Below are 25843 nucleotides of genomic sequence, written 5' to 3'. Positions count from 1 at the left end.
TCGATGGACATCTTTTGCCTGGGTTTTCTAAGGCTGTGTGAAAGAATGTTGCAGAAAAGAGCAACAGGTGGAGGGAGCCCTTTGGGTGCCAAGCAGTTGGGTTAAAGGAAAGATTGTAAGTTACATTCTCTCCCTGACCCCAAAAAGGCAGTGTTATCTTGACAAGACCAAGGAATCATTGCCTTTCCTCTTCTTGTAAGGAGGAGGGTAAATTCCATCCTTCTGTACACAGAAGTAGATCTATATTCCACTGAAGTGAGCTCTCTCTACCCCCACAGCCTCTTTCCTGCCTTAACTGGGTGGCTTGAGTACTGTCCTGTCTGTTTGCCTCACTCATCAGACCTGTGCTGCTGGCCAGGAGAAATGTCATGCAAGCCACATAGGTAATTTTAAATTTTCTAACAGCCACATTTTAAAAAGCAAAAAGAAAGATGAAATGAGATTAACTTTAATAATATATTTTGCTTAACCCAATATAAACAAAGTATCACTTCACCATGTAATTTATAGAAAAAATTATTAATCTGATATTTAATATTATTTTTTCATATTAAGATTTCAAAGTCCATTGTCTTTTATACTTATGGAACATCTCAATTCGGATGCTAAATTTTCATTGGAAATATTTCATCCTCATTTAGATTTATAAAACTTGCCATTGAAAAAGTAGACTGACGTACCAGGTTTTCCAGACATACCTAAAACCTTACCAGTAAATGAATAGAAATAGAGTATTCATTTTTAAGTTTAAATTTTAATTAAAACTAAACAAATTTAAAAATTCAGTTTCTCAGTCACACTAGCTACATCTGAAGTGCTCAGTAGCCATGTGATGCAATGCATTTTAAGCATTGCAGTTCCAGATCCCTAGAACGAGGACTGTAATTTATCCCATCCCCCAAGTGGAATAGCTTGGGCTTATGTCGTCTTTGCTTCATGTAGCACTCAATCCAGAGCAGAAGGATGTGTTGCAGACTGAGCTGGTAACATCGGATTGTGGAATGGAAAGGGACTGATACATTTCCTGCCCCACCGCAGAGGGCACCCCATGCAGATGGTTTGCTTGAGCTCCCGTGTAGTCAGGCCCCAGAACCATCAGGCCTGCCCTGATTGCATCATTCCCCCTGCGTGTGTCCTGCTGGCAGCCATCATCCCGAGGCCCTGCTGAACTGCATGACTTGTCTGCTCAGGAGGGATCATTCCATAAATTGAAGGTGCCAAGCTCATTCCTGCTTCAGGGCCTTTGTCACTTGCTCTTCCAAGACCCTATTACACCTGAAATTGTTCTCTCTGTCCCTCTTTTACCCATTTGCTATCTAGCTCTCCCCTTGGATAAAACTCCACATGGGTCAGTTATCTTCCAGGTGCCTGGAATAGCGTGTGCTATGTGTAGGCATTCAGTAACGAGCTGTTGAATGAGAAAATGAACGAATGATTGGTTGATCCATCTATTACTGTACATTTCCGTGTGCAACTTTTCCTCAGCTTTTGAAGAAAGCCTTTTGCTGATTATACTACTTTCTGTGCAAATGAGATTTGGCAGATTTTAACAATTTGTTGAATAGATGCTAGTGCCATTAAAAATCCAGTCACCAAATTGCAGGGTTGACAGGAAAACCCACTATGTTATTTCTATAGAAGTTGATTACTTCCTCTTTGAGCAACTCCAGTTGTTGAAACTCCTTATGTTGAGTCCACATCCATCCTGCTGAACCGTCATTCCTCTGAGCCATGGAAACAGCTCTAACTCTTCTTCCACTTGTTAGTTCCACCCCCTGCTGAGAGTCCTCTTTCATCTGTCATTTGATAGGGGTTTTTGTGGTGTCTTTGCCATCTCGGCCATTTCAGTGAGACACATTGCTCTGGTTCTTCAGTGCCTTCGAGGGGATCCAGACTGGAATAAAGAATTCCTGGTGTGGTCTGGTCAGCATGGAGCCGCGTGGGCCTCCTTCTGTTACTCCTGTCCTGCCTTCCTCTCCTCTGTGGTTGAGCAGCATCGCCTACTGTATACAGCATTGTATCAGCAATGGTACAGGGTTGGAGGGGAGAATATTTCCATCCTTCCTTCAGCAGCTTTGCCATGTTACCCCTGTGTGGCATGCTGAATTTTCATGGAGTTTTATGAAGATTGAAGATGTCCGAAAAGTTCCACCAAAACAGGGTGTACAACTTTGAGACAGCACCTTCAAACCTGCCTGTTAATTTAAACACACACACACACACACACGCACACGCACACGCACACACACACACACACCCCTATAGTAGGTAATGAGAATGTCTTGCTACTCTGTGTAACAAACACCTTTTGGCTTTTGTTTTTGACAGTTTTTTGTCTCACCTAATCTGGCCACTTTTGTTTTGAGTGTGGTGCCTCCAATATCCATCCTTGCTGTGATTTATGGACGTTATCTACGGAAACTAACCAAAGTTACACAGGATTCCCTGGCACAAGCCACTCAGGTAAAGGCCACTCCCCTGTGTGGTCTCCACTAGAATGAACTCAGAGCCAAGGTACTAGTGGGCACACCCTAAGAGATGTACTTCGGCTTTTCAAAAGTGTACTTACTTTTCCTTAAGTTGGCCCTCAAGATCCTAGAAACCGAAAATACTCTGCCTTCTAGACTACATTACTACCTACATCTTGGTGTAGATCCCACCTGACTGAACACGTATGAACTCCTTAGTGCTTTACCATCACTATTTCTTATAGGATGGAAAAGCTAATTATATTTTGAAAATAGTTTCTGCATGACACTCTGTCCTTTATTAATTAATAAGTGAAGCTTTGTAATGCTATCCAATACTGTATTTTTTAAAAATTAAAAATAACTTACATTTTCATGTTACAAAAACCAAGTGTGTTTGTAATTGAAAGCTTGAAAATATAAAGAGGGAAAATAACACATACAACCCTGTCTCTCAGAATGAATGTTATTAACATTTTAGAGCCTATCCTTTTTATCTATCTTTTTTCTCTGCATAAAAATATATTTCAGTGTCTGTTTATTAGCCCTCCTGTTTGTCTTTCTATCTACTTATATATGGTATGTATAGATAAATATGTATCTGTATGTTTGTATGTATAGATAAATATTTGTTTCCAAAAATAGGATTGTTCATATATTCTGCTTTGTAACCTATTTTTGACTTAGTCATGTATCCTGAGCAGCTTTCTATTGGTAGTGTCTTAAAAATGAGAGCCCTGGGGCGCCTGGGTGGCTCAGTTGGTTAAGTGGCTGCCTTCGGCTCAGGTCATGATCCCAGGGTCCTGGAATTGAGCTCTGCATCGGGCTCCCTGCTCTGCGGGAAGCCTGCTTCTCCCTCTCCCACTCCCCCTGCTTGTGTTCCCTCTCTCACTGTGTCTCTCTCTGTCAAATAAATAAATAAAAATCTTTAAAAAAAAATGAGAGCCCCATTTTAACTTGCCTGTAGAAATCTTGAAATGTGACTTTCCTTTCCCTGAAATGTATTTATTATTCTCCCAGCTAGCTGAGGAACGTATTGGAAATATAAGAACTGTTCGAGCTTTTGGTAAAGAAATGACTGAAATAGAGAAATACACCAGCAAAGTGGACCACGTGATGCAGTTAGCAAGGAAAGAAGCATTTGCTCGGGCTTGCTTCTTTGGAGCAGTAAGTAGATCATTTTATTTTTTTTTTTTATTTATTTCTTTTTTCAATTAGCAATAATCGCACCTCGGATAAACCTCATTGGCTATGATACTGCCACTGCGCAAAGCTGGTAAGTAGATCATTTTAAAAAGACTGCAAAGGGTGGATGTTATGACTGAAAGACATTTTTATTCTGTGACTTTGCCATGAATAGAAAATAATTCTATTCCACTTCAAGACTAGGTGTGAGCATTCATAAACTATTTCTGTGAAAGAAGAGGAAAACCGCTACATGCAACAAAAGGCAGTGGGTGATGAGACCAAAACAGCATGGGATCAGACAGCTTCCCGGTGTGGTCCAGACCACCTGCATCCGCTTCACCTGGGACCTGGCTGGACGTGCAGATCCTCAGCTTCACTCCAGACCTATGAATCAGAAACTCTGGGGCGGGGGCCAGCAATCCGTTTTAACAGGCCTCCAGGTCATTCTGATGCAGGCAGTTTGAGACCCACTGAGGATTAACCAAAATAACTTCAATGTATCTCAAGAAAGAAGTATGAAAAAATTGATCACATTGATCAAAAGTCAAATACGACACTGAATAGAAAATCACCATGAGGGGAAATCCATAGTGTATTCAAATTGGAAAGAACTTCAGGTGATTCAATAATGATCATGATTTAGGGACATGGAGGAAGCAGAGGCCCAGATAAGGCAACATTGACCAGACACCACGCACCTAACAACGCTCAAGGCAGATAAGAGAGACAGGACTCCAACTGCTTATCCAGCTTTGCTCGGGGTGTCACATTAGAATATATAAACACACATATTAACTATATATTCATCTCCTCCTTACGGAGGGAGTTCTTAATATTGTTCTTTCCTTTGCAAACTGACTAGATTGAGTAAAATAGGAATCAGATGGGTGTCTTAGCTTCTAGTTTTCCTATTGATGAGTATATTTTCTTCAGTACTATAATATTTCAAAAGTATTTTTTTATTTGAAATTCAGATTAAAATTTACTATTTGGAAAAATCTTGTTGTGATAGTTAAATGCAAAAAGGAAATTATAGGCCATGTTAATCCTTGTAGCATTTAGGTCTGTGGTTCCCACCTGACATCTCTTTTTTCTTCATTTGACAGACAGGGCTCTCTGGGAACCTGATCGTGCTTTCTGTCTTGTACAAAGGAGGGCTGCTGATGGGCAGTGCCCACATGACCGTGGGTGAACTCTCGTCCTTCCTAATGTATGCTTTCTGGGTTGGATTAAGCATTGGAGGTATATAATTTAAATAGGCTTGAGATTTACAAATTAAAAATCAGGTTATTGTTTCTGAAATAGAAATTTAACTTTCCCATTATACCACCTCTCATCCATTAATTTCCAACTGAAAAAACATTTCCTAGAATGTTAGTCCAACTTGACTTTGAAAGAAGAAATAAAGATATGAATGTGATCCCATGTAGATGGGCGGTTCCTTGGCTGGGAAGTTGAGGATTTTTACAGGCCTCTTGTGGCTCACTGAGCTCAGGGTCATACCGGAGCCGTATTTTCCAACTCGCATATTAAGACAGCTTGTTTGCTTTGGCCCTAGGAGGTGGGGAGGAGGGAGGACAGTGCTGAACAGGTGTGAACACAAACCCACAGTCCTGTGGTAGTGGTAGTTTCCCGACTGACAAATCACTGGGGAATAAAATTCCTTTTGTAAGAAGTCAACCATGTTCAAAATTGATGAACAATCAAACGGTATAAATTAGAAAGTTCATGAAACAGAGTTGCTTGCTTTTGTCAGGAATCTCTCAGAGTTCAGCTTCTGTTGTCCATTCCTGGCTAAAGGGAAGCAAGGTCCATGGAGGCAAATCTGTGGGAAGTCAGCGAGGTTTTCTTTTCTGTACCTCTCCGGCATGCCCAGCCAACAAGGGGCAAGAGATTTCCTGCTTTTTGTTTCCTTTCTTTGAAGACTGAGATAGAAAGGTTAGATAAATAGCCTGAGGTCTGGTCAACGGAAGTCTGGTATCCCACAGTGTCACCTCAACCTGAGATTTTTATTGTCAGGGTTTAAAGATAGAGGCTTTTCCTTAGACATCTGCAGGCAAGTGAGAATATATATTTTCTGGACTGAGATTTCCAGAGATCCCTGAAAATAGCATTTTAGTTCTGCTGGCTGCTCTTTTTTTTTTTAAGATTTTTATTTATTTGACAGAGAGAGACACAGCGAGAGAGGGAACACAGGCAGGGGGAGTGGGAGAGGGAGAAGCAGGCTCCCCGCTGAGCAGGGAGCCCGATGCGGGGCTCGATCCCAGGACCCTGGGATCATGACCTGAGCCAAAGGCAGACGCTTAACGACTGAGCCACCCAGGCGCCCCTCTGCTGGCTACTCTTGAAGAAAAACCTGATTAAGACGGTTCAGGGTGCTGAGTGGCTTGGGAAGTGAGAGGGTCAGTTCAGGAGGAGCTGGTGATGTGGTTAGGTCTTCTCTCCACCCCTGGGTTGAGCCTGCTGGATTGCAGGGTCTCAAATCTGGGCGGTCCCGTTCCTTCAGGTCTTCTGGCCTGCCTCAGAGTGGACTTACCTACTACCACGTCCCCTCCCTGTGGCCTTTCTGTTCACATTCCATGCTTGACCACAGTCAGCTTTCCTCCCCTTTCCTGCCACAAGTTGACTTGATCTTTCTCACTGACACATCATCATCACCCAAAGTCCATAGTTTATATTATGTTCACTGGTGTTGTATATTCTATGGGTTTGGACATGTATCTATCATCACAGTATCATACAGAATACTTTCACTGCTCTAAAAATCCTCTGTGCTCTGCCTCTTTCTCCCATCCCCTTACCCTTCACAACCACTGATCTTTTTACTGTGTCCATAGTTTTGCCTTTTCCAGAATGTCCTATAGTTCAGATTGACATCTTTCATTTAGTAAATGGCATTGAGGGTTCCTCCATGTCTTTTCAGGGCTTGATAGCTCATTTCTTTTTAGGACTGACTAATATTTCATTGTCTGGTGTACCACAGTTTATTTGTCCATCCACATATTAAAGGACATCTTGGTTACTTCCTAGTTTTGGTAATTATAACTAAAGATGCTATAAATATCCATGTGCAGATTTTCATGTGGACATAAGTTTTCACCTTCTCTGGGTAAACACAAAGGAATGAGATTGCTGGATCATATGGCAAGAGTATGTTTAGTGTAAAAAACTGCCAAAGTGGCTGTCCCATTTTGCGTTCCCGCCAGCAGTGAATGAGGGTTCCTGATGCTCCACATCCTCACCAGCTTTTGCTGTTGTCACAATTTTGGGTTTTCGTCATTCTATTAGGTGTGTAGTGGTATCTCGCTGCTGTTTCATTTGCATTTCCCTGATGACATATGATGTGGAGCATCTTTACATATGCTTATTTGTTATCTGTATTTCTTTAGTGATGTCTTTGAGTTCAGGTCATTTGCCCATTTTTAAATTGGGTTGTTTATTTTCTTATTGTTGAGTTTTAAGAGTTCTTATATTGTGGATATCTGTCCTTTATCAGGTACTTCTTTTACAAATATTTTCTCCCACTCTGTGGCTTGTCTTCTCATTCTCTTTGGAGAGCTCAAGTTTTTAATTTTCATGAAATCTAATTTATCAGTTCTTTCTTTCATTGATCATGTGTTTGGTATTTATCTACAAAGTCATCACCAAACCCACAGCCATTTAGGATTTCTCCTATGTTATCTTCTAAGAGTTTTATAGTTTTGTTTTTTACATTTAAGTCTATGATCCATTTTGAGTATTTTTGTGAAGGGTGTGAGGTCTGTGTCTAGATTCTTTTTTTTTTTTGGCATGTGGATGTCCAATAGTTCCAGCACCATTTGTTAAAGATTATCCTTTCCTTTGGGCGCCTGGGTGGCTCAGTTGGTTAAGTGACTGCCTTCGGCTCAGGTCATGATCCTGGAGTCCCTGGATCGAGTCCCGCATCGAGCTCCCTGCTCGGCAGGGAGTCTGCTTCTCCCTCTGACCCTCCCCCCTCTCATGTGCTCTCTCTCATTCTCTCTCTCTCAAATAAATAAATAAAATCTTTAAAAAAAAAAAAAAAAGATTATCCTTTCTTTTTTTGAATTGCCTTTGCTCACTTGTCAAAGATTAATTGACTATATTTATCTGGATCTATTTCTGTCCAGTGCATTTTTAATTTAACCTGAAGAGTTTAATCCACTGTATTTTGCACAAATTTCCACAAATATATGCATGCACAAAAATACCTTAGAAAGAATATTTGGATAGTATTTTTGCAGCATCCTTACTAAGGGAAAGTATTACAAGTATATGTTCTTGCAGTTGACATGGCCTAGTGTACTTGGAGTTTGTTTAAGTCATTAATTCATAGTTCAAAGGTGACTTTAAAAAGAGATGGTTGGAATATTTAACATTTCCAAATTCCTTTTCAGTTTTTAGCCTAGTAAAAGTTCTATTTGTTGAGTGACTGAAAGGGGGGGTTTGATTTTGTGGATATGAATTTAAAATGAATATTGAGATGTTTTATATTCCTTTTAAGTAAGTGTTATATTTTATTTATATTGTTATGTTTTTTGACTAGGTAGATTTTCTCTGTAACATTGTGATTTTAATTCAGTTGTTGATTACTATGGCTATATGCATTTGTAAATTCCCAATCAAGCATTTAATCTTTTTTAGAAATCAGTGAAATTGGAGGAGAAGCTGAGGGCAAACAAGGGTATGAGAGGGAATTTTGAATATGGTGGTTGCCTCAAATCCTTTTTTGAAAGGTAACAAATTTTATATTAAAAGCAAGTTATTGTGACTGTCCGCAGAGGTCTGGGAGTAGCAGATGGTCATTTCCTGGCATCGGTGACAGATATGCTTGCTTCTTGTCCTCAGGTCTGAGCTCTTTCTACTCGGAGCTGATGAAAGGGCTGGGTGCCGGGGGACGCCTCTGGGAGCTCCTTGAGAGAGAGCCTGAGCTACCTTTTAATGGTGGGTCTCCCATGTGTTTGTTCTTTGCTAGGATTAAACAAATGTGGCTTTGGACAGTTAGACCAACTCCCTGCTCTACTTGCAAAGGACAAGCATGGCAAGGATGTCATCCCTGCCACACAGCAGAGAAGGGTGATCAGAGGGGCAGGCAGTGAGAGAGGAAGGATGGTGCCAGGCCCTGCTGCTGGGCAGAGGATGGCCCTGGAAGCGAGGGGGCTGACCATGCAGTGTGCCTTCCTGCAGGTGATTCGTTACCACCACAGCAGGAAGGAAGTGAGTACCACCCAGGGGTGCACATAGGAAGGGCCCTGGCCAGTCCACCAGATTTGTCTTCTGCAGTGATTCTGATGTTTGGGCGGCGGGGAGGGTGGAGGAAAGGAAGACAGATCACACATATAAAAGCCTCTGAATTTTTTGGCTTTGGATAGTGGGCTAGGGGATGCTGGTGTTAATTGGCTAGAGCCATCTCCTTTATTAGCTCCTTTCCTGGAAGCTAGGTCTGGGGGAGCTGTGTGGCCCGGAGCAGTAACCACTCCTCACTCACTGACTCCCAGGACATTGTGGCTTAGCCCCAGATCATGAGTGAAAGCCCAGCATTCTCCAGTGTGACGGGCTGGAGGAAATAAACACAGCTAAAAGAGATTGAGCAGCTTCTCCCAAGTCATTAGCAAGGTAATACCAGGCTCTGAAGCTGTTGCACAAGGCCCACCCATTTACCGTCATTCTCTCAAAATATTTATTTAGAGTAGATAAGATAAACCCTGGCCCTGGGGAACTACAGAGGCAGTGGCACAGAGGAAAGGCAATGGGCTTGAAAGCAGACTGCTCCACAGGTGAAAACGAGCTCCACTACCTGTTGTCTCTGAGAGTCAGTGTCTGGTCCTCTCTGCCTCTCAGGGCTGCGAGAATCAGACAAGCGCATATGTAGAGTGCCTTGGACAGAGTGGGTGCAGGGCAGGCTCAAGGTAAGTGTTAGGCAGAGGCCTGATCCTGCCGTGCCCGGTAAGAGCTCCTCCTGCAGGTGAGCACAGGAGCTGTGGGCGGGGGCCGTCTGTAGGCAGACAAGTGGGAGAACGGAGTTCGGCTGTCAGCTTGATCTTTGCGTTACATAAATAGTATTCTATCTTGTTTCAGAAGGGGTCATTTTAAACAAGGAGAGCTTCCAGGGCACTTTGGAGTTTAGGAATGTGCATTTCGCCTATCCAGCTCGCCCAGAGGTGCCCATATTCCAGGATTTCAGCCTTTCTATCCCATCAGCATCGGTCACAGCGCTGGTTGGCCCAAGTGGTTCTGGCAAATCAACAGTGGTGTCGCTCCTGCTGAGGTTGTATGACCCCGTGTCTGGTGAGTGCTTCATCACATGGTAGGGTGAGAGGACTCTCCACAGCCCCTCTGCTCTCATGTTCTGGGAGAGGACCAAATTATGCAAAGACCTTGTATGTGAGAATTCTGAAATGCCAGAGGGCTTGTTCCCAGGAAAGAAATCCATTATACAAAGGTGCCACTTTCAAGAGTATACAGAAGTCCTGTCAGGCCGTTTGTGTATTTCGTGTCTGACCTCCTCACCTCCTTGTACTTGGAGCTGATGAAAGGGCTGGGTGCCAGGGGACGCCTCTGGGAGCGAGTGACTTCCTGAATTCTACCTCCTCATCTCCTGTGCTGGTGTGCCCTTCTGATGCCCCCTCTCCTGGGGCGGGCAAGGCTGCTCCACATCTCCAAAAGGGTGCCCACGTGTGGCCGAGCAGCACCGCCCGCCAGCAGCACCGTGGAGTACGTGCTACTCTGTGCCGGCCACTCAGCTTGTAAAGCTCTCTGGAAGCCTTCAGGCTGCGTGCGCCCATGAACTGCCCTGTGGCTAGCATGCAGACGGGTGATTTGGCAGCCAGGGACTCCCTTCTATGTGACTGCTTTATTGAAGCTATTTTGAGGTAGTAGGGATTTTCTTAATGGGTTTTTCTTGTTCTGGTTTTTATTTTTAACTGGATTATAGCATCTTTTAGAGCAAAGAATATGTTATTTTACTTTTTATATCCTGTTAATTAAGATGTAAGTGACATATATCAGTTTCAAGTGTGCAACATGATTCAGTGTGTGTATATATTGTGAAATGTCTAGTTAACATCCATCACCGCACATAAAGTTTATATCCTTCTTTATATCAGAGCCTGGAGTAGATAGTCCATATTAATGGATTTAATTTTGGACTGAGGAAACAATGGTGTTTCTCGGCAAGAAAACAACTCTAGGTAAAAATCACATCATTAATTTAAAATCAGTATGTCTTGTGATCTTTGTATCTGTGCTTTTTGGTTAAAACCATGAGAGAGCTGGTTATATGCCAGATGATTATCTGACTTGCAGATCCTGATCCATGGAATCACCACTGTGTTAAAGTGGGTGTTAACTATACTGTTTGCCTCTGGAATCCCTGTTTTGATTCACTCTACTTGCTATAAAATTCTGAATTTAGAAAAATCCTAGCAAGTCAAAATATGAAGCCTCTAGTTTCTTTATCATGGTGAATAAATATCAAGGAGAAAAGAAACTACATGTAAATTCCAGCCTTCGCAGACTGTAGAACACTTGTACTTTTTAAGTCAAAGACCTCAGGTTTTTGCCAGTGTATGAAAGTTTATGGCTGGCTTGTATAATTCCACGCCCCTGACGGAGAAAGCATGGTGTTTCTTAGTCAACGTCATCGTCATCCCCAAGCATTACTGAGTTCCCTGCGTGTTGTGGAATTAATTCTGTTAGCTAGGGTCACAGAATTACACCTGATTATTTAAAAGCTCTGCTATGGTATCAGATTCGTGGCTGTGGATGATGAGTCTCCTCCAGCTGCATTTATGCAGGAAGGGATATTTTAAGGAGTAATAAAAGAGCTAAAAAAATCACTGGCAGGATTGAATTTCCAGGACACTCCTCAAAACTTTGCCGCAGAACCAGGCCTTCACGGTAGTTGCTGACATGGTCAGCAAGCCCCAGAGTTAGGCGGCCACTGTCACAGGTGCCAGCTTCAGAACTCCGCCAGGACTGCCAGTGTTGGTGCCAGCACGTGGGCACCTCGCCGCGTGCCCCTTCCACGTGACTCGGCTTCTGAATCAGCGTGGCACAGGTGAATCTTCTCGGGGAGCCGAGTCCCTCTGGAAGGGAAGCCACCGCAGCAAAGCGAGCTGGGTGGATGAACTAGTGGGTGGGCTAGGCAGGCTGGACCACTCCTCACCTCTTTCTACTTGGAGCTAACCACTGCAGGGGGACAGTAGACCCGGAAAGGCCGTGAAATACGTTGACTTTAGATGCTGTTTGCAGATTTTGAACATACTTTGAATCTTTAAAAGAACTGAATGTGGAATTTGTCCACCAGATCCTTTCTGTGTTTACATTAGTCATTGGCCCCATGACACTCCATGACTTTCCTCTCCTTTCTACAAGGAACTATCAGTCTCGATGGCCGTGATATCCGTCAGCTAAATCCAGTCTGGCTGAGATCCAAGATTGGGACAGTGAGTCAGGTAAGAAGAGAGGTTTCTATTTTTATTATACTGTCTTTTATATTCGCTTTTACTATGTATCTTTTCCGTAGACTTGAACCCCTCAAAAGAGGAGGAATGGAAGTTCTCCAGATGTGCTAAACTAATCTCCCATCGCATGTTTTTTAGGTTTGTAAATAGTGCTGTATCCTCAAGACCTTAAACAGTTGAACCAGTTGAAACCGACTTTTGATCCAAGGCTGGGGACTAGTATAACTTTGTAATGCAGGTAGTCCAGAGGATGGGGAGGAAATGATAGAACTTTTTAGCTTTTACTGACTCTTCCACAATTCCCATTCTCATCACCAGCACAGTCTACTGTTTTATATAATGGGTTTCAGGAATAAGCAAGCAAAGACTACGGCAAGAGCCAGGGTCTCCTTGCAAAGAGGTCGCAGATTTCAAGGCAGAATGTTAGTATAATATGGTCACTTTAATGAGATCATTTGGTGCAGGAAAATTTTGACACAGCTGTTTATATTTTACTACCAGGCTATGTGCACAGCAGACAAACCTGAGGTTTCCCTCATTTCTGAGCCTCCCCCTCTAATGAACTTCTCCTCAGACCTTACCCTCACCCCACTCCACTAGGTGAGGAGCAGGAGGGGCAGTGATGGGGGCGGCTTGGTAGTATATGGATAGCAGTAGCGCATATTGTTTAGGGATGGAGAAAAGAAGCTGGAGGTTTATTTGCTTTTTTAGGACTGTTCCACAAGGTTCTGTTAAAATGTCATGTTCCTACCTGGTTTGTGTCTATTTCAAAAAGTAATGAGGGGCGCCTGGGTGGCTCAGTTGGTTGGGCAACTGCCTTTGGCTCGGGTCATGATCCTGGAGTCCCGGGATCAAGTCCCGCGTTGGGCTCCCTGCTCGGCAGGGAGTCTGCTTCTCCCTCTAACCCTCCCCCGTCTCATGCTATCTCTATGTCATTCTCTCTCTCAAATAAATAAATAAAATCTTTAAAAAAAAAAAAAAAAGTAATGAATAGAGATGGATTCCCCCTCGATCCTTAGTGGGAAGCCCACAGCTGGAAAATATAGATGGACCCGGCACCTTCCATACCTGCCAATTCCTAAGGGAGGGAGCTTGCATTTATGAAGTATCAACTATGTGCCAGGCACCTGCCATGGGATCTCATTTCCTATGGTATCATGATGAAATCAATCCTGTTCATGGAAAAGCATGAATTTTTTAAAAGTCAGCTGGGAGAATTTATGGAGAATGAGGAAATAGAATCAAAATAGTATAAAGTTGGGTACCTGGGTGGCTCAGTTGGTTAAACATCTGACTCTTGGTTTCAGCTCCAGTCTTGGGATTGAGCCCTGCATTGGGCTCCGTGCTCAGTGTGGAGTCTGCTTGTCCCTCTCCCTCCCCTCTCTGCTCCTCCCTTACTCACTCATGCGCATGTGCAAGTGCTCTCTCTTTCTCTCCAATAAATAAATAAATAAAAATCTTAAAAAAGTAGTATAAAGTTGAGCCTTGAACAACATGGGTTTGAACTGCATGGGACCACTTATACATGGGTTTGAACTGCATGGGACCACTTATACACAGTACTGTAAATGTATTTTCTCTTATGATTTCTTAATAATGTTTTCTTTTCTCTAGCTTACTTTATTGTAAGAACACTGTATAGAATATATATAACACACAAGGTACGCGTTAATCAATGTTCATGTTATCAGTAAAGCTTCCAGTCAACATAGGCTATTAGTGGTTAAGTTTTGGGGGAGTTCAAAAGTTATACTCAGATTTTCAATGGCATGGAGTCAGCACCCCTAACCCTCATGTTATTCAGTGGCTGACTGTATTCTTTGAGAGCAATTTAATAGTTTCTTAGATGTAAGTACTGTAGTAAGCTTCACTATATTTCCTAGATATGCTTGAAGTCTATTTTGAAATTTGCAAGAAATAATGTTTTGTTTCCAATTTGCAGGAACCAATTTTGTTTTCTTGCTCCATTGCTGAGAACATTGCTTATGGTGCAGACGACCCTTCCTCGGTGACTGCCGAGCAGATAGAGAGAGTGGCTGATGTAGCCAACGCAGGTGCTTTCATCCAAAACTTCCCCCAAGGATTCAACACTGTGGTCGGAGAAAAGGGCATTCTCCTTTCAGGTACCTTTTTGTTACTGCTTGGCAGCAAAAACTCTTGCTCCAAAGAACTCTGCAGCATTTCATACAGCAGTATTAATTTCTAATTAGGCTTTTGTCCTTAGAGTTTATGAGATTGGACTTTCCCCTTTCTGAAATCTCTTTTGTATGTGGATAGCTCCCCAGTTTCCTTCACTTTCTACCTCAAAGGTGTTCCCAAATTCCCGCGGAGTGTCCCACCAAGTAAGAACTCAGCCACAGCAGCTTTTTTCTCATCTGAGAAAAGAATGTGTTTTGCAACTTGAGATCCTTGAAAATTGCAGAAAATAAGACAGATACAGGGTGGCGGGATGATTTGTCCAGGGAGGCAGGGGCTGTGAACATAGAGCAGAACTGAAATTGAAGAGTTCTCTGTTCCCCACTTTGTACTTCTTCACATGTTAGACCAGCGGTCCACAGACTCTCCTATAAAGGGCCAGAGAGTAAATATTTTAGATTTTATGAGCCACATGTGGTTTCTGTCATATATCCTTTGTTGATTTTTTTTTTTTTTTAAACAACCCTTTAGGAATGTGAAAACCACTCTTAGCTTGAGGGCCGTGCACAAACAGGAGCTGGTCCTGATCTGGCCCCATGGCACAGTGTACCACGCCCTGTGCTGGACACGGGCAGGACTTGCGGCTGAGGCTCAGTCGCTGTTCCCTGGGATGTTAGAGCACCTTAGAGCGCATCGCATTCTGGGTACCGTATTTTCAGGAGGGAAAGAAAAGACTTGTATTCTATTGCCTTAGAATACAGAAGTGAGACCAATGAGTAGACTTAAAGGGAAATACATTTTTGGGTAAACACAGATAATTTTTTCGTTACAGTTATTGACACGTGCTGCCTTCCATGGAATGAGCACTCTGTCCCCGGAGGTGTCTGCCTCCGTGTCAGAGTGAAGGTGGCCGGGTTGGACTGGAGCAGTTGTCCTTTCCAACTCAAAACTTTTTTTTTTTTTTTTTAAAGATTTTATTTATTTGACAGAGAGAGACACATCGAGAGAGGGAACATGAGCAGGGGGAGTGGGAGAGGGAGAAGCCGGCTTCCCGCTGAGCAGGGAGCCCGATGCGGGGCTCGATCCCAGGACCCCGGGATCATGACTCGAGCCGAAGGCAGACACTCAACGACTGAGCCACCCAGGTGCCCCTCCAACTCAAAAGTTTTTGTTTCAGGTTAGACCACAGAAAATTTAACACAGACATGTTTTGATTGTGTATGATTTTTTTAAACAATAGGCAGTGGATGAAAAAATGTTTTGGATAGATTTGCAAGACTGCAGCAGTGGAATCACACATGGCTATGTAAAAGTGACCTGCTCTGGCATCTCTGAAACACCTCCTTGGGTAGAAAACCAGTTTCAGCTGCTCATGGTGACATTATTGAGCGTCAGGGGGTGGAGCCGGGAGCTACCTCACTCCATCCAACAAGCGTGTCACCTTCTCTCTTGGAACAGATTCTACAAGTCCTTCCCTCTACCAGGATTCTCAAGCTCCCATTTCAGAGTGAAATAACCAAAGGTTTCAGCCCATGCTAACTTTCTGGGGGGAAGAAAGGACATCTAGTGACAGATTCCCAGTGCACTAATTGGCACTGAGGATTTCTCAGAGCTGACCCAAAGCCCTCAGCTGGCTGCTGAGCCAGCCCACCTCAGAGCACTCTGACACCCTCACCAACTTCAGAGGTTCCAAAAAAAAGGGATTTCTCTGGTTCCCTTGTTGTGAGCACGGGGCTGCCTATTTGAGGACAGCTTTTAGGAGCACCACACATTTCAGTTGTAATTTGATTTCAGTTCATCATTTGATGAGCTTCTTTTAGATGAAATAATGTAATGTCCAGTAAGTACTATTAATAAGTATTTCATCCAATAAAACCAACCAAAAAGGACTGTTTTCATCACCAAAAATGTAGGTAGTGAGTTTTCTAAAATGAAGTAAGTCGGGAGAAGTCCTGAGTAGTGTTCTCTGAGACTACCAGTTGTAACTTGGGAGTCCCGTCTCCTGGAGTAAAGGAGAGAAGGTGGTGTGAGGCAAAGAGGAGGAAAGGGATTATCATAGATGTTTTTCTGCCTCCCTCTGTCTGTCCCATCTGCATTTACCCACTCCTACCCACCCGCACCCCCAGTTTCTTCCCTTGCTTTTAGTAGAATTTGAGTTCTAAGAGGGCAGATTACTGAGATTACTCAGACCTTGGTTCTGCCACTTACCAACTATGAGACCTGGGAGTGGTTATTTTGTGCCTTGGTTTTTCATCTGTGAAAAGGGAATAATTACAGGATCTACTTCATAGGATTTTTTTTAAGATTGAATGAGATAACACCATAATGCTTTTAGACAATGCCTGGTACATAGGAACTCCTCAATAAATGTTAGCTATGATCATTGTTACTAATTTTGAGGTTGATGAGGAGACAATATATTTAAAAAATAGGCCTTTGTTCTACTGTCTATCTCAGATGTGACTAACCAGAAGAAGCTATCTTCAAATTGCCACTTAGCTTATCAGAAAAACCTGTTACCAAGAATGTTTGTTAAGGCTTTCAAGTTTTAAAAAATATATATTGTCATTGTCAGGTGGGCAGAAACAACGGATTGCAATTGCCCGTGCTCTGCTTAAGGTAAGCTTGAAGCCATTTGGCCAGAATTTTTTTATTATCATTTTTAATTAGGGACCTTATAATTTGTAATTTACTCTTCTTCTTCCTTTTGTTTGTTTTTTTTGGATGGGAGGGTAGATATATGGTTGATAGTTCTGGTGAAAGATGAGTTGGGAGTTCCACTGAGTACATGTTGTTCCAATTTAACAAGGATTTCTTTGGCATTAGGAGCCCAGTGCTGTGCTAGGGTTGTTGGAGGGAGAAAACTTTAACACATGGACCTTCTGTGAAGAAGTATATGGTCTAACAAGCGAAACAGTGATTATATAAAAATATCAAAACAATACAAGTATGATTCTTTGTATAAACTATAGTCAACTGCTAAACTTAGTAGTATAGACTGGAAATACTTACCCAAGACTCCTAAGAGGAGAGGGAAAGCCATTTTAGCTGAAGGCCCCAGACATTGTAGTTTGTAGGAAATGATAGCCTTCCCCTTTGTTATATAACTACTCTCCTCAGATTTATAGATGATGTTTTTAAAAAACAGCTTTATTGAAGCATACCATAAAACTCACCAGTTTGAAATGTACTCTTCAGTGACTTTTAGTAAATATACAGTTGTTCAGCCATCACACAGTCCAATTTTAGAACATTTCTGTCACCCCAGATAGATCCCTTGTACCCACTTACAGTCTTTCCCCACTCCCGGCCCTAGTGCCAGGCTGCCACCAATGTACTTTCTGTCTGTCCTGATTTGCCTTTCTGGACATTTCAGATAAATGGAATCAGACAAGATGTGACCTTTGCATCTCGCCTCTTTTACTAGTATAATGTTTGTTTTTTCAAGGGGAGAGGGGCAGGGGGAATTGGGAGAGAGAGAATCTTAAGTAGGCTCCACTCCCAATGTGGAGCCTGACGCGGGGCTCAATCTCATGACCTTGAGATCATGACCTGAGCCGAAATCAAGAGTTGGAGGCTTAACCGACTGAGCCACCCAGGCGCCCCACGAGCATCATGTTTTGGAGGTCTGTCCGCATCTCTGCCTATATCAGTCCTCCTTTTCTCCTTTCTCTTGCTGAGCAGTATTCCTCTGTGCGGGCACAACACGGCTCGAGTACCCACTCGCCAGTGCTGAACATTGGGGCTGTTTCCAGGCTAGGGCTATTGTGACTAGTGCTGCTGTGAGCAAGCAGTGTACAAGTTTCTGTGTGAACATACATTTTCATTACTTGTCAGCAACTTCCTAGGCACAGCTAGAATTTAATGTGTTAGAGACATCAGCTGACTCTTACCTTGTCTCAGTTTTATGTGATGCTCCTAACTAAACTACAAGCAGGACCTTGAGAGTCTAGACTCTGTCCTACTCACTTTAGATCCCGCCTCACACTGCTGGTTGACTGGCCAACAGGGTAAAACTGCACTGTAAACAAGGTCCAGTCCAGCGATGCCCGCGACAGTGGCTCAGAGAGTCACCTCTAACTCTTCCATTTCTGTGCTTACCTCACACAGTTAGGAGTCCGTGCTTTTCTTTTTTGTAGCAGCTTTATTGTGATATAATTTACATCCTATACAGTTCACCCATTTAAAGCGTGCAGCTCAGTGCGTTTCAGTGTAGTCCGAGTTGTGCATCCATCACCAGAATCAATTTTAGAACATTTTCGTCACCCCAGGCAGAGACGCTAGATTCTTTACCAGTCACACATGGCCTCCTCTCTTATTTCTCTATCGACCTCAGCCCCAGGTAAACACTTACCTACTCTCTGTCTCTGTGGATGTGCCTGTTCTGGACATTTCATATAGATGGAGTCCTGCAATATGGGGCGTTTTGTGTCTGGCTTCTGTCATGTAGCAGAATGTTTTCAGGGTTCATCCATGTTGTATCGTGTATGAGTACTTCATTTCTTTTTATTACTGAGAGTTTGTGTTTTGATAATAAAATTGTGTTCCTTTTCAAAAGAAAAGAACATTAAAAACATATTAAAAACAATTAAAAATGTTTTTCTTTTTTCAGAATCCCAAAATTCTTCTCCTAGACGAAGCAACCAGGTGAGCATATCTTAATACTCTGTGTGATTGTACAAGCCAAATTCTTCCTTTACCAAAAACTTACTATTCTGTACTTCAAAGTGGTACAACTGAAAATGCAGTTTTTCCCGCTCCCACTTTAAAGTGAACAGGTCTGAATTAATAATGACAGCTGGGAGGCAGTGGACGGGCCGGGTCAGAAGTGGAGGGTTCTTGGGCACCTGGGTGGCTCAGTTGGTTAAGCGACTGTGTTCGGCTCAGGTCATGATCCTGGAGTCCTAGGATCGAGTCCCGCATCAGACTCCCCGCTCGGCAGGGAGTCTGCTTCTCCCTCTGACCCTCCCCCTTCTCATGCTCTTTCTGTCTCATTCTTTCTCTCTCAAATAAATAAATAAAATCTTAAAAGAAAAAAAGAAGAAGTGGAGGGTTTTAGTCTCAGTTCAGTCCCGTTTGTGATGAGCCCCGAGTCATACTCAGCAGCAGCTCCACAGAGTGCTTTCTACTTCTGTGACAGCAGGTCTATGGAAATCAAGGGTCCCAAGTTTCCTTTTTGTAGTATTTTTATAATATAAAAAAATAAGATAGTAGAAGTGTATATATAGTAGAAGTGGTGATCTTGGTCGCGGTGAAGATGCGCTACTCCTGTAGGGTAACTGCGTGTGTGACAGGAAGCACATGAGCGCGCGGCGTGCGCGGGACTGACGTCTTTGCTTTCTCACACGGTTTCCTGTTTGAAGTGCCCTCGATGCTGAAAACGAGCACCTTGTGCAAGAAGCTCTAGACCGACTCATGGAAGGAAGAACAGTGTTAATTATTGCCCACCGTCTGTCCACTATTAAGAATGCTAATATGGTGGCTGTTCTTGACCGAGGAAGGATTACAGAATGCGGGAAACATGAAGAACTGCTTTCAAAACCAGATGGGACATACAGGAAATTAATGAACAAGCAAAGGCTTAGTTTGGCGTAAAGGAGCAATTACTGATAAAGTGAACATGAGAGGCTTTAGAGCAAAACATCGTTGCAGGAAAAAAACTTAGAGATGGTATCTAATCTGTAAATCATACTTCAGGTTATTTAAAATATGCCTATTTTTTCCAAGGTAGGTAAAATATCGTTTTGAGATTTACCTGTTCTCAAGACCTTTTTATTCAAAGTTTTAATAGTTGTAACTTTCTAAATGTCTATAGCACTGAAGTTATTTTCAGGTTTTTTACTTTCTTTTATCCTGGAATACTTTAATTAATATAACATGGCACCTCATTTTTATTTTTTACCCGCTGCAACAGGTTGAAGCTGTTGTCCAATGACAACTTTGAAAAGGGGATTATAAATAAAAAGCTTAATTATTTTAGGTGATTTGCCAACCACTGTGTAATTCTCTTGGTAGTATTCTGCCTACATTGTGTCTCATTTTACTAGAAGATGAAAATTGTCACTTTTTTTATTCTGATAATCTCCTGAAGTGAACCTGACATACAGACATAGAGGAATAGTTAGCATCACATAGCGAGAAGGGAACATTTATATTCCCACCTCCTGTGTCTTCAGGGGTATGAAACTTCAGGTATATGTGTTCCTCTGGGATGACACCATGTTTGTATGTGTGTGGTTTTCAACATTTTTAGCATGTGAAATCCTGACGAGTTTTAAAAAGGGAAGAAGCCCATCCTTTGAATGTGGAAACTTCTATTTTCATTATTCACACATTTCTTACTGTGGAAAGTCAGGCATGAACTGCTAGGTACTATCAAGAGGTAAAAATGAATTTTACATTTAAGTCATCCAAAGGCATTTATTTTGAAAGTTATCTTTTAAAAATTTATAATTCCTAGCCAGATTTTAGGTTTTATCCGTTAAGTACTTTTGAAATTTCATTCAATGAAGCAAAAACCTAAATAACTGTAATTTTCAACCTTAAAACATTTGAAGAAAGCTTAGTTCTTCCTATTCTACAGAATATCAAGAAACTTTCAGAACTTGTTATTCTTCTGACAAGAGGACAATAGCTCTTTTTATTTATGGTTATAGTTTTATTCACCCAAATGCCTCCAAATTCTGAAAGCAATGCTGATAACCATTAGATTTGCCATATTTCAAATCAGTGCTGTTAATTTGCTGTTGCCTCAAGAAAAAGTGCTGCTTTTACATTGATGATGCCAGAACCTAAGAAATAACTGTGTTGATGTAACTAAAATGGAAGTTTGCCCGTGTTCTAAGTATTGATGAGTTCACTGATTATGCTGGAAGGAGAAACCACTACTTCATGATAAGCGTGTGGTATTATAATTCATTCTACATAAGGGAATTTATTATTGAATAAAATGAACTCAGTGAATGAATGAACTCCATGTTCTTTGTATTAGGAAACAATACATCTGTGACAATCATTTTAACAAGCTTTACTTGTATTCTTTATACAATTTGCTATTATGATGTGGTTCTCAGAAAGCAGACAAAACACAATTACAAGGTTGGATCTGAGGGAAATCTCTTTGTGCCATAGAAGTATTTACAAAATTGAATTTGATCATTATATATTTTTTTCTAATACAAAATGTTCAATTGTGTCTTTAGGGAACATTTTATATCCTGGATTAAAATTTATAGAGAACTTTATGTGTGTCTGTCACTTCTTATAAAACTTCATTACATTCAGTTTCCTACTGGAATTTGGCTGTGGAGATTCAGGAATAAAGAAAAAAAACTAACATTATAAATAAATAAAAGTAAGTAGTAATTACAAGTTCCTTTCATTTCCTCCCTATCTGATTGTTAATGTCCTCATTTTTGTTTTTATTTTTAAAAATTTTTTTGCTATTTACAAACTGTTAGAAGGTGGGGGAGGGACAGTAAAATATCCCCCAAACTGAGAAGGTACTTAGAGACTGGAGAATGAAGCAGGTGACTCCATCCAATTTACACAGAGTTTTATTCAGGGTAACTTGCTGATGGGGGGTCGGGTGGACGACGATCCAGGCAGCTGCACAGCTATTCTCCATAAAGTCCAGACCTTGGTCTACAGAGTTTATAGAGCAAGGAGATGTGTGGGTAGGGAGGGCACTGTAGTGAGATCAAAGGGCTTGCATGCACCTGACAACTAACCTTTAATTAGATATTGTGGCGCCATCCATGTGTCGGGAAGGATAAAGACTCTTATCTCTAACATTCATGGGAGGCCAAAGCAAGCCTCCACACATCCCAGCCTTGGTGGGCATTTCTGAAGTATGTATATTAATCTTCAAGGGGCCTGGAACACAAGAGAGGTCATTGAGCAAACATGAACAAGATGGAGGGCTAAAGATGGAGTCAGTATTGTCAATACTCCTACATAAACATTCTAGTTGCTTCAGTGCAATAAATAAATATCCCCTGCTCCCACCTTGGACCAGGAATTGTGCTGTCGAGTTGATGACATAATGATTATCTGCCCTCACGGAGCTTCTAGCTTATTTAGAAAGATAAGGCAGATAAAAATCAATTACAAGAAAATAGCTAAATAGTACAGAGGTGGTGTTGCTAACATTGTCACTGTGGATGGTACCACTTTGTTTCCAGAGTGTTTATACATGTTACCATGTTTGATACTTTGACAATCCTATAATATATTTATTTTTTATTTATTTGACGGGGAGAGGCGCACAAGCAGGGGGAGCAGGCAGAGGGAGAGGGAGAAGCAGGGAGCCCAATGCAGGGCTCGATCCCAGGACCCCGGGATCACAACCTGAGCCGAAGGCAGACGCTTAACCGACTGAGCCACCCAGGCACCCCAGGCAATCCTATAATTTAAAGAAATACCTATCACCCCCTTTTCACAGAAGAGGAAATAAGAATAGGCAAGTTGCAGGGGCGCCTGGGTGGCTCAGTCGTTAAGCGTCTGCCTTCGGCTCAGGTCGTGATCCCAGGGTCCCGGGATCAAGCCCCACATCAGGCTCCCTGCTCAGCAGGGAGTCTGCTTCTCCCTCTCCTACTCCCCCTGCTTGTGTTCCCTCTCTCACTGTCTCTCTCTCTGTCAAATAATAAATAAATAAAAATCTTAATAAAAAAAAAGAATAGGCAAGTTGTAAATTAATTCAGCATTGATGCTTTATACAAGGAGATATTCACGAAATGGGAGCCAGACCATGGAGGACCTTCAATATCATGCTGAAAATCTTAGCTTTCATCCTACATGCATGGAGAGCCATTGAAGGATGTATGTTCATATAAGCAATTTAGAAAATAAGCAAAAAAGAAAAATTTAATCACCAGAAATTCTACCTGTGAAGATAAAATTTCATGTTAATGAGCTTAGTGTTTTGTTGCCCACCCTCCCAGGCTCATCTCTATGTGCAAGGCCTTCTCTGACCCTGGACCTGACTGGTTCTCAGGAAATAATCATAAGCTAAATAAACCATTATAGGCTAAACCCTTGTCAGTACATTTTTATAAGCTAAGGCTCTATTTTGGAAAATTAATTTTATTTCATAAAAAATGCCAAAGCTGTTAGAAAATAAATGAAAATAATTGTAAATGTTACAAAACATTAAGTATATTAATGAAAGAAGTATGTGAGAACTACATTGTAAATGTTCCTCTGGGGATGTTTTACATGATTTTTACGTCTGAGGCATCATGGCAATCTCTATTCATTCAACTCATTCAAAAAACATTGAGCATCCTCTTTTATTTTGTTAGGTCCTATGCCAACAAAGGACCTGTGCCTCCCTCATGAAACTAGCCCATGGGTCAGCAAACTGTGACCAGTTGCCTGATCTGTATGGCCTGTAAGCTAAGGATGGTTTTTACAGTTTTGTTTGTTTGTTTTTAAAGATTTTCTTCATTTAGTGAGAGAGAGAAAGAGTGCACAAGCTGGGGGAACGGTAGAGGGAAAGGGAGAGAATCCCAAGCAGACTACACTGAGTGTGGAGCCTGACTTGGGGTTTGATCCCACGACCTTGAGATCCTGACCTGAGCCAAAACCATGAGTCAAATGCCTAACTGACTGAGCCACCCAGGTGCCTCAGTTTTTACAGTTTTAAATGATTTTTAAAAACCAAAAGGAAAATATTTCATAACACATCAAAGTTACATGAAATTCAAATTCCAGTGTCCATACATAGAGTTTTATTGGAACATAGCCACACTCATTCATGAGCAGTTGCAACAGACTACAGCCTGCAAGCTAGAGATATTCTCTGCCCCTTGACAGTTTGCTGACCACAGAACTAGTGAAAACGATATGCATTCTTCCCTGCTTGGAGGACTTTTAAACTACAATGAAATTTAGAGTTATCTCAAAAAGTTCCATTGCCATTAGAGGCAATTAAATGAATGCCTTGAAAATGATTGGGCATGGATAATTTCCATGATGAGTTCTTTATTGTTTCCCTGCCTTTCCATTTTAATAATATCACCGTTAATATGTTGGTGATAGTGGAATTCTAACAATTCTACCACAGCTGCAGGAAATAATTCTGGCTACTATCCCATTGTCGATTGCAGTGATTAGTACCACAGAAATCAAAGTTTGGTCTTAACTGAAAGGCAGTACTTTAGGAAGGGTATATAGAAGGGAGGCACATGTTCAAGTTGAGCTTCTCACATGTATACATGTGTCTATGAGACATTTTTTTATTTCAATAAAAAATGGGCTCATAGTGGACATACTGTTTTGTGACCAACCTGCTTTTTAAAATTTTACAACAATATTTTCCTATATCCTTAAGTATTCATTACACACAGCTACATGTATTCTTTTTAACCATATACAATTTTATAATGTGAATATACTATAAATCTATCATTGGACATCTTTCTATATTCTTTGCTATTATAAACAATACTATTTATTATGATTTTTTCAGATAAATTCTAAAAGTGAATTGCCACCTTTAAAGAGCATATACAAGTTATAAGGCTTTTTGATAGATTATCCTCTTAAAAGACTGTACTAATTTATAAAAATCTCGCCAGAAGTATATACATCAGCACCTATTTCTCCACAGCCTTTCAACATGAACTATTTTCATTTTTTATAACTTTCCAGCTAATCCAACAGGCAAACAATACTGATAGGTGGTTTGATTTGCATTTCTTTAACTATTAGTGACGTTGAAGATCTTTTCATGTGTTTTTGGTCATTTCTAGTCTTTGACTTAATGCTAGTTCATGCCCTTCATGCATTTCCATTTTTTTCTATTGGGGTAGCTTGCTTTCTCTTACTGATTTTCCTTAAAGAGTACTATTTTATTGGAAATACTGTTTTTCTTCAGTTTGTTTGCCTTCATTCTATGTTTTTTGACATCCACAAATACAGTCACATCTATATTATCTAATTCTCACAAGTGAGTACTATTAGTAATTTAATAGAGGCTCAAAAAGATGACACAGATAGTAAATAGCAGAGGTGAGATTTGAACCAAGTCCCACTTAATTCCAGAGTCTATACACTCAATTACTACGCCAGTAGTTATCAAAATGTCCCCGGACGGCAGCATCACCAACACCTAGAAACTTGTTAGAAATGCAAATTCTCAGACACTGTGGATGGGCAGCAACGCAGTTTAACAAGCCCTCCTGGTGATGATACATGTTCGAGTGTGAGAGCCACTGCACTACACTATCCCTTCTTCTAGATGTCCCGTATAAGGGACTATATTATTTAAAATGAGGTCAAAGGATAAACAAGGAAATGATTTTTTTTTTTTTTTTTTAAGGAAATGGCAGCCACTAGGAAAATGTAGAACCCTGGGTAGTGATAAAGAAGTACTTGGGCTGCCCCCAAGGCATAGGTCCTGATACTGTTCCACGCGCTGCGGTCTCCGGTCTCCACTGCAGGAGGCTGACATCCATGGACTGCATTCAGGAGCTACAGTGTACCAGGATGTTGCAGTGGCGGTTAAGTGTGAAGAATGACTCCAGGATAGAGCTCTTCTTTTTGACTGGGGTAATTGGCTAGTTTTACCAAGTGGGGCAAGAGGTG

The 25843-nt window shown here is 41.6% G+C and overlaps 1 protein-coding gene and 1 pseudogene across 1 annotated transcript in view; one reads left to right on the top strand and one right to left on the bottom strand.

Annotated features, from left to right (window-relative positions):
- The window catches only part of ABCB10 (ATP binding cassette subfamily B member 10), a 34589-nt gene extending 13091 nt beyond the window's left edge, over positions 1 to 21498 (top strand). The window contains exons 4-13 of the mRNA XM_031035294.2: positions 2329 to 2463; positions 3489 to 3635; positions 4763 to 4898; positions 8502 to 8597; positions 9732 to 9941; positions 12030 to 12109; positions 14061 to 14241; positions 16830 to 16873; positions 18867 to 18901; positions 19618 to 21498. Of these exons, the coding sequence (XP_030891154.2) occupies positions 2329 to 2463; positions 3489 to 3635; positions 4763 to 4898; positions 8502 to 8597; positions 9732 to 9941; positions 12030 to 12109; positions 14061 to 14241; positions 16830 to 16873; positions 18867 to 18901; positions 19618 to 19849 (1296 nt within the window). The 3' untranslated portion in view covers positions 19850 to 21498. The remainder of the gene's footprint in view (positions 1 to 2328; positions 2464 to 3488; positions 3636 to 4762; positions 4899 to 8501; positions 8598 to 9731; positions 9942 to 12029; positions 12110 to 14060; positions 14242 to 16829; positions 16874 to 18866; positions 18902 to 19617) is intronic.
- On the bottom strand, positions 3662 to 3743 carry LOC115943188 (U4 spliceosomal RNA; annotated as a pseudogene).
- Positions 21499 to 25843: the final 4345 nt, after the last annotated feature.

This window comes from Leptonychotes weddellii, chromosome 6 (assembly GCF_054177405.1).
Source record: "Leptonychotes weddellii isolate Sample4059 chromosome 6, ASM5417740v2, whole genome shotgun sequence".
Taxonomy (NCBI): domain Eukaryota; kingdom Metazoa; phylum Chordata; class Mammalia; order Carnivora; family Phocidae; genus Leptonychotes; species Leptonychotes weddellii.
Note: the sequence above shows the minus strand (reverse complement) of the source record. Positions and strands in the feature narration are given on the sequence as shown.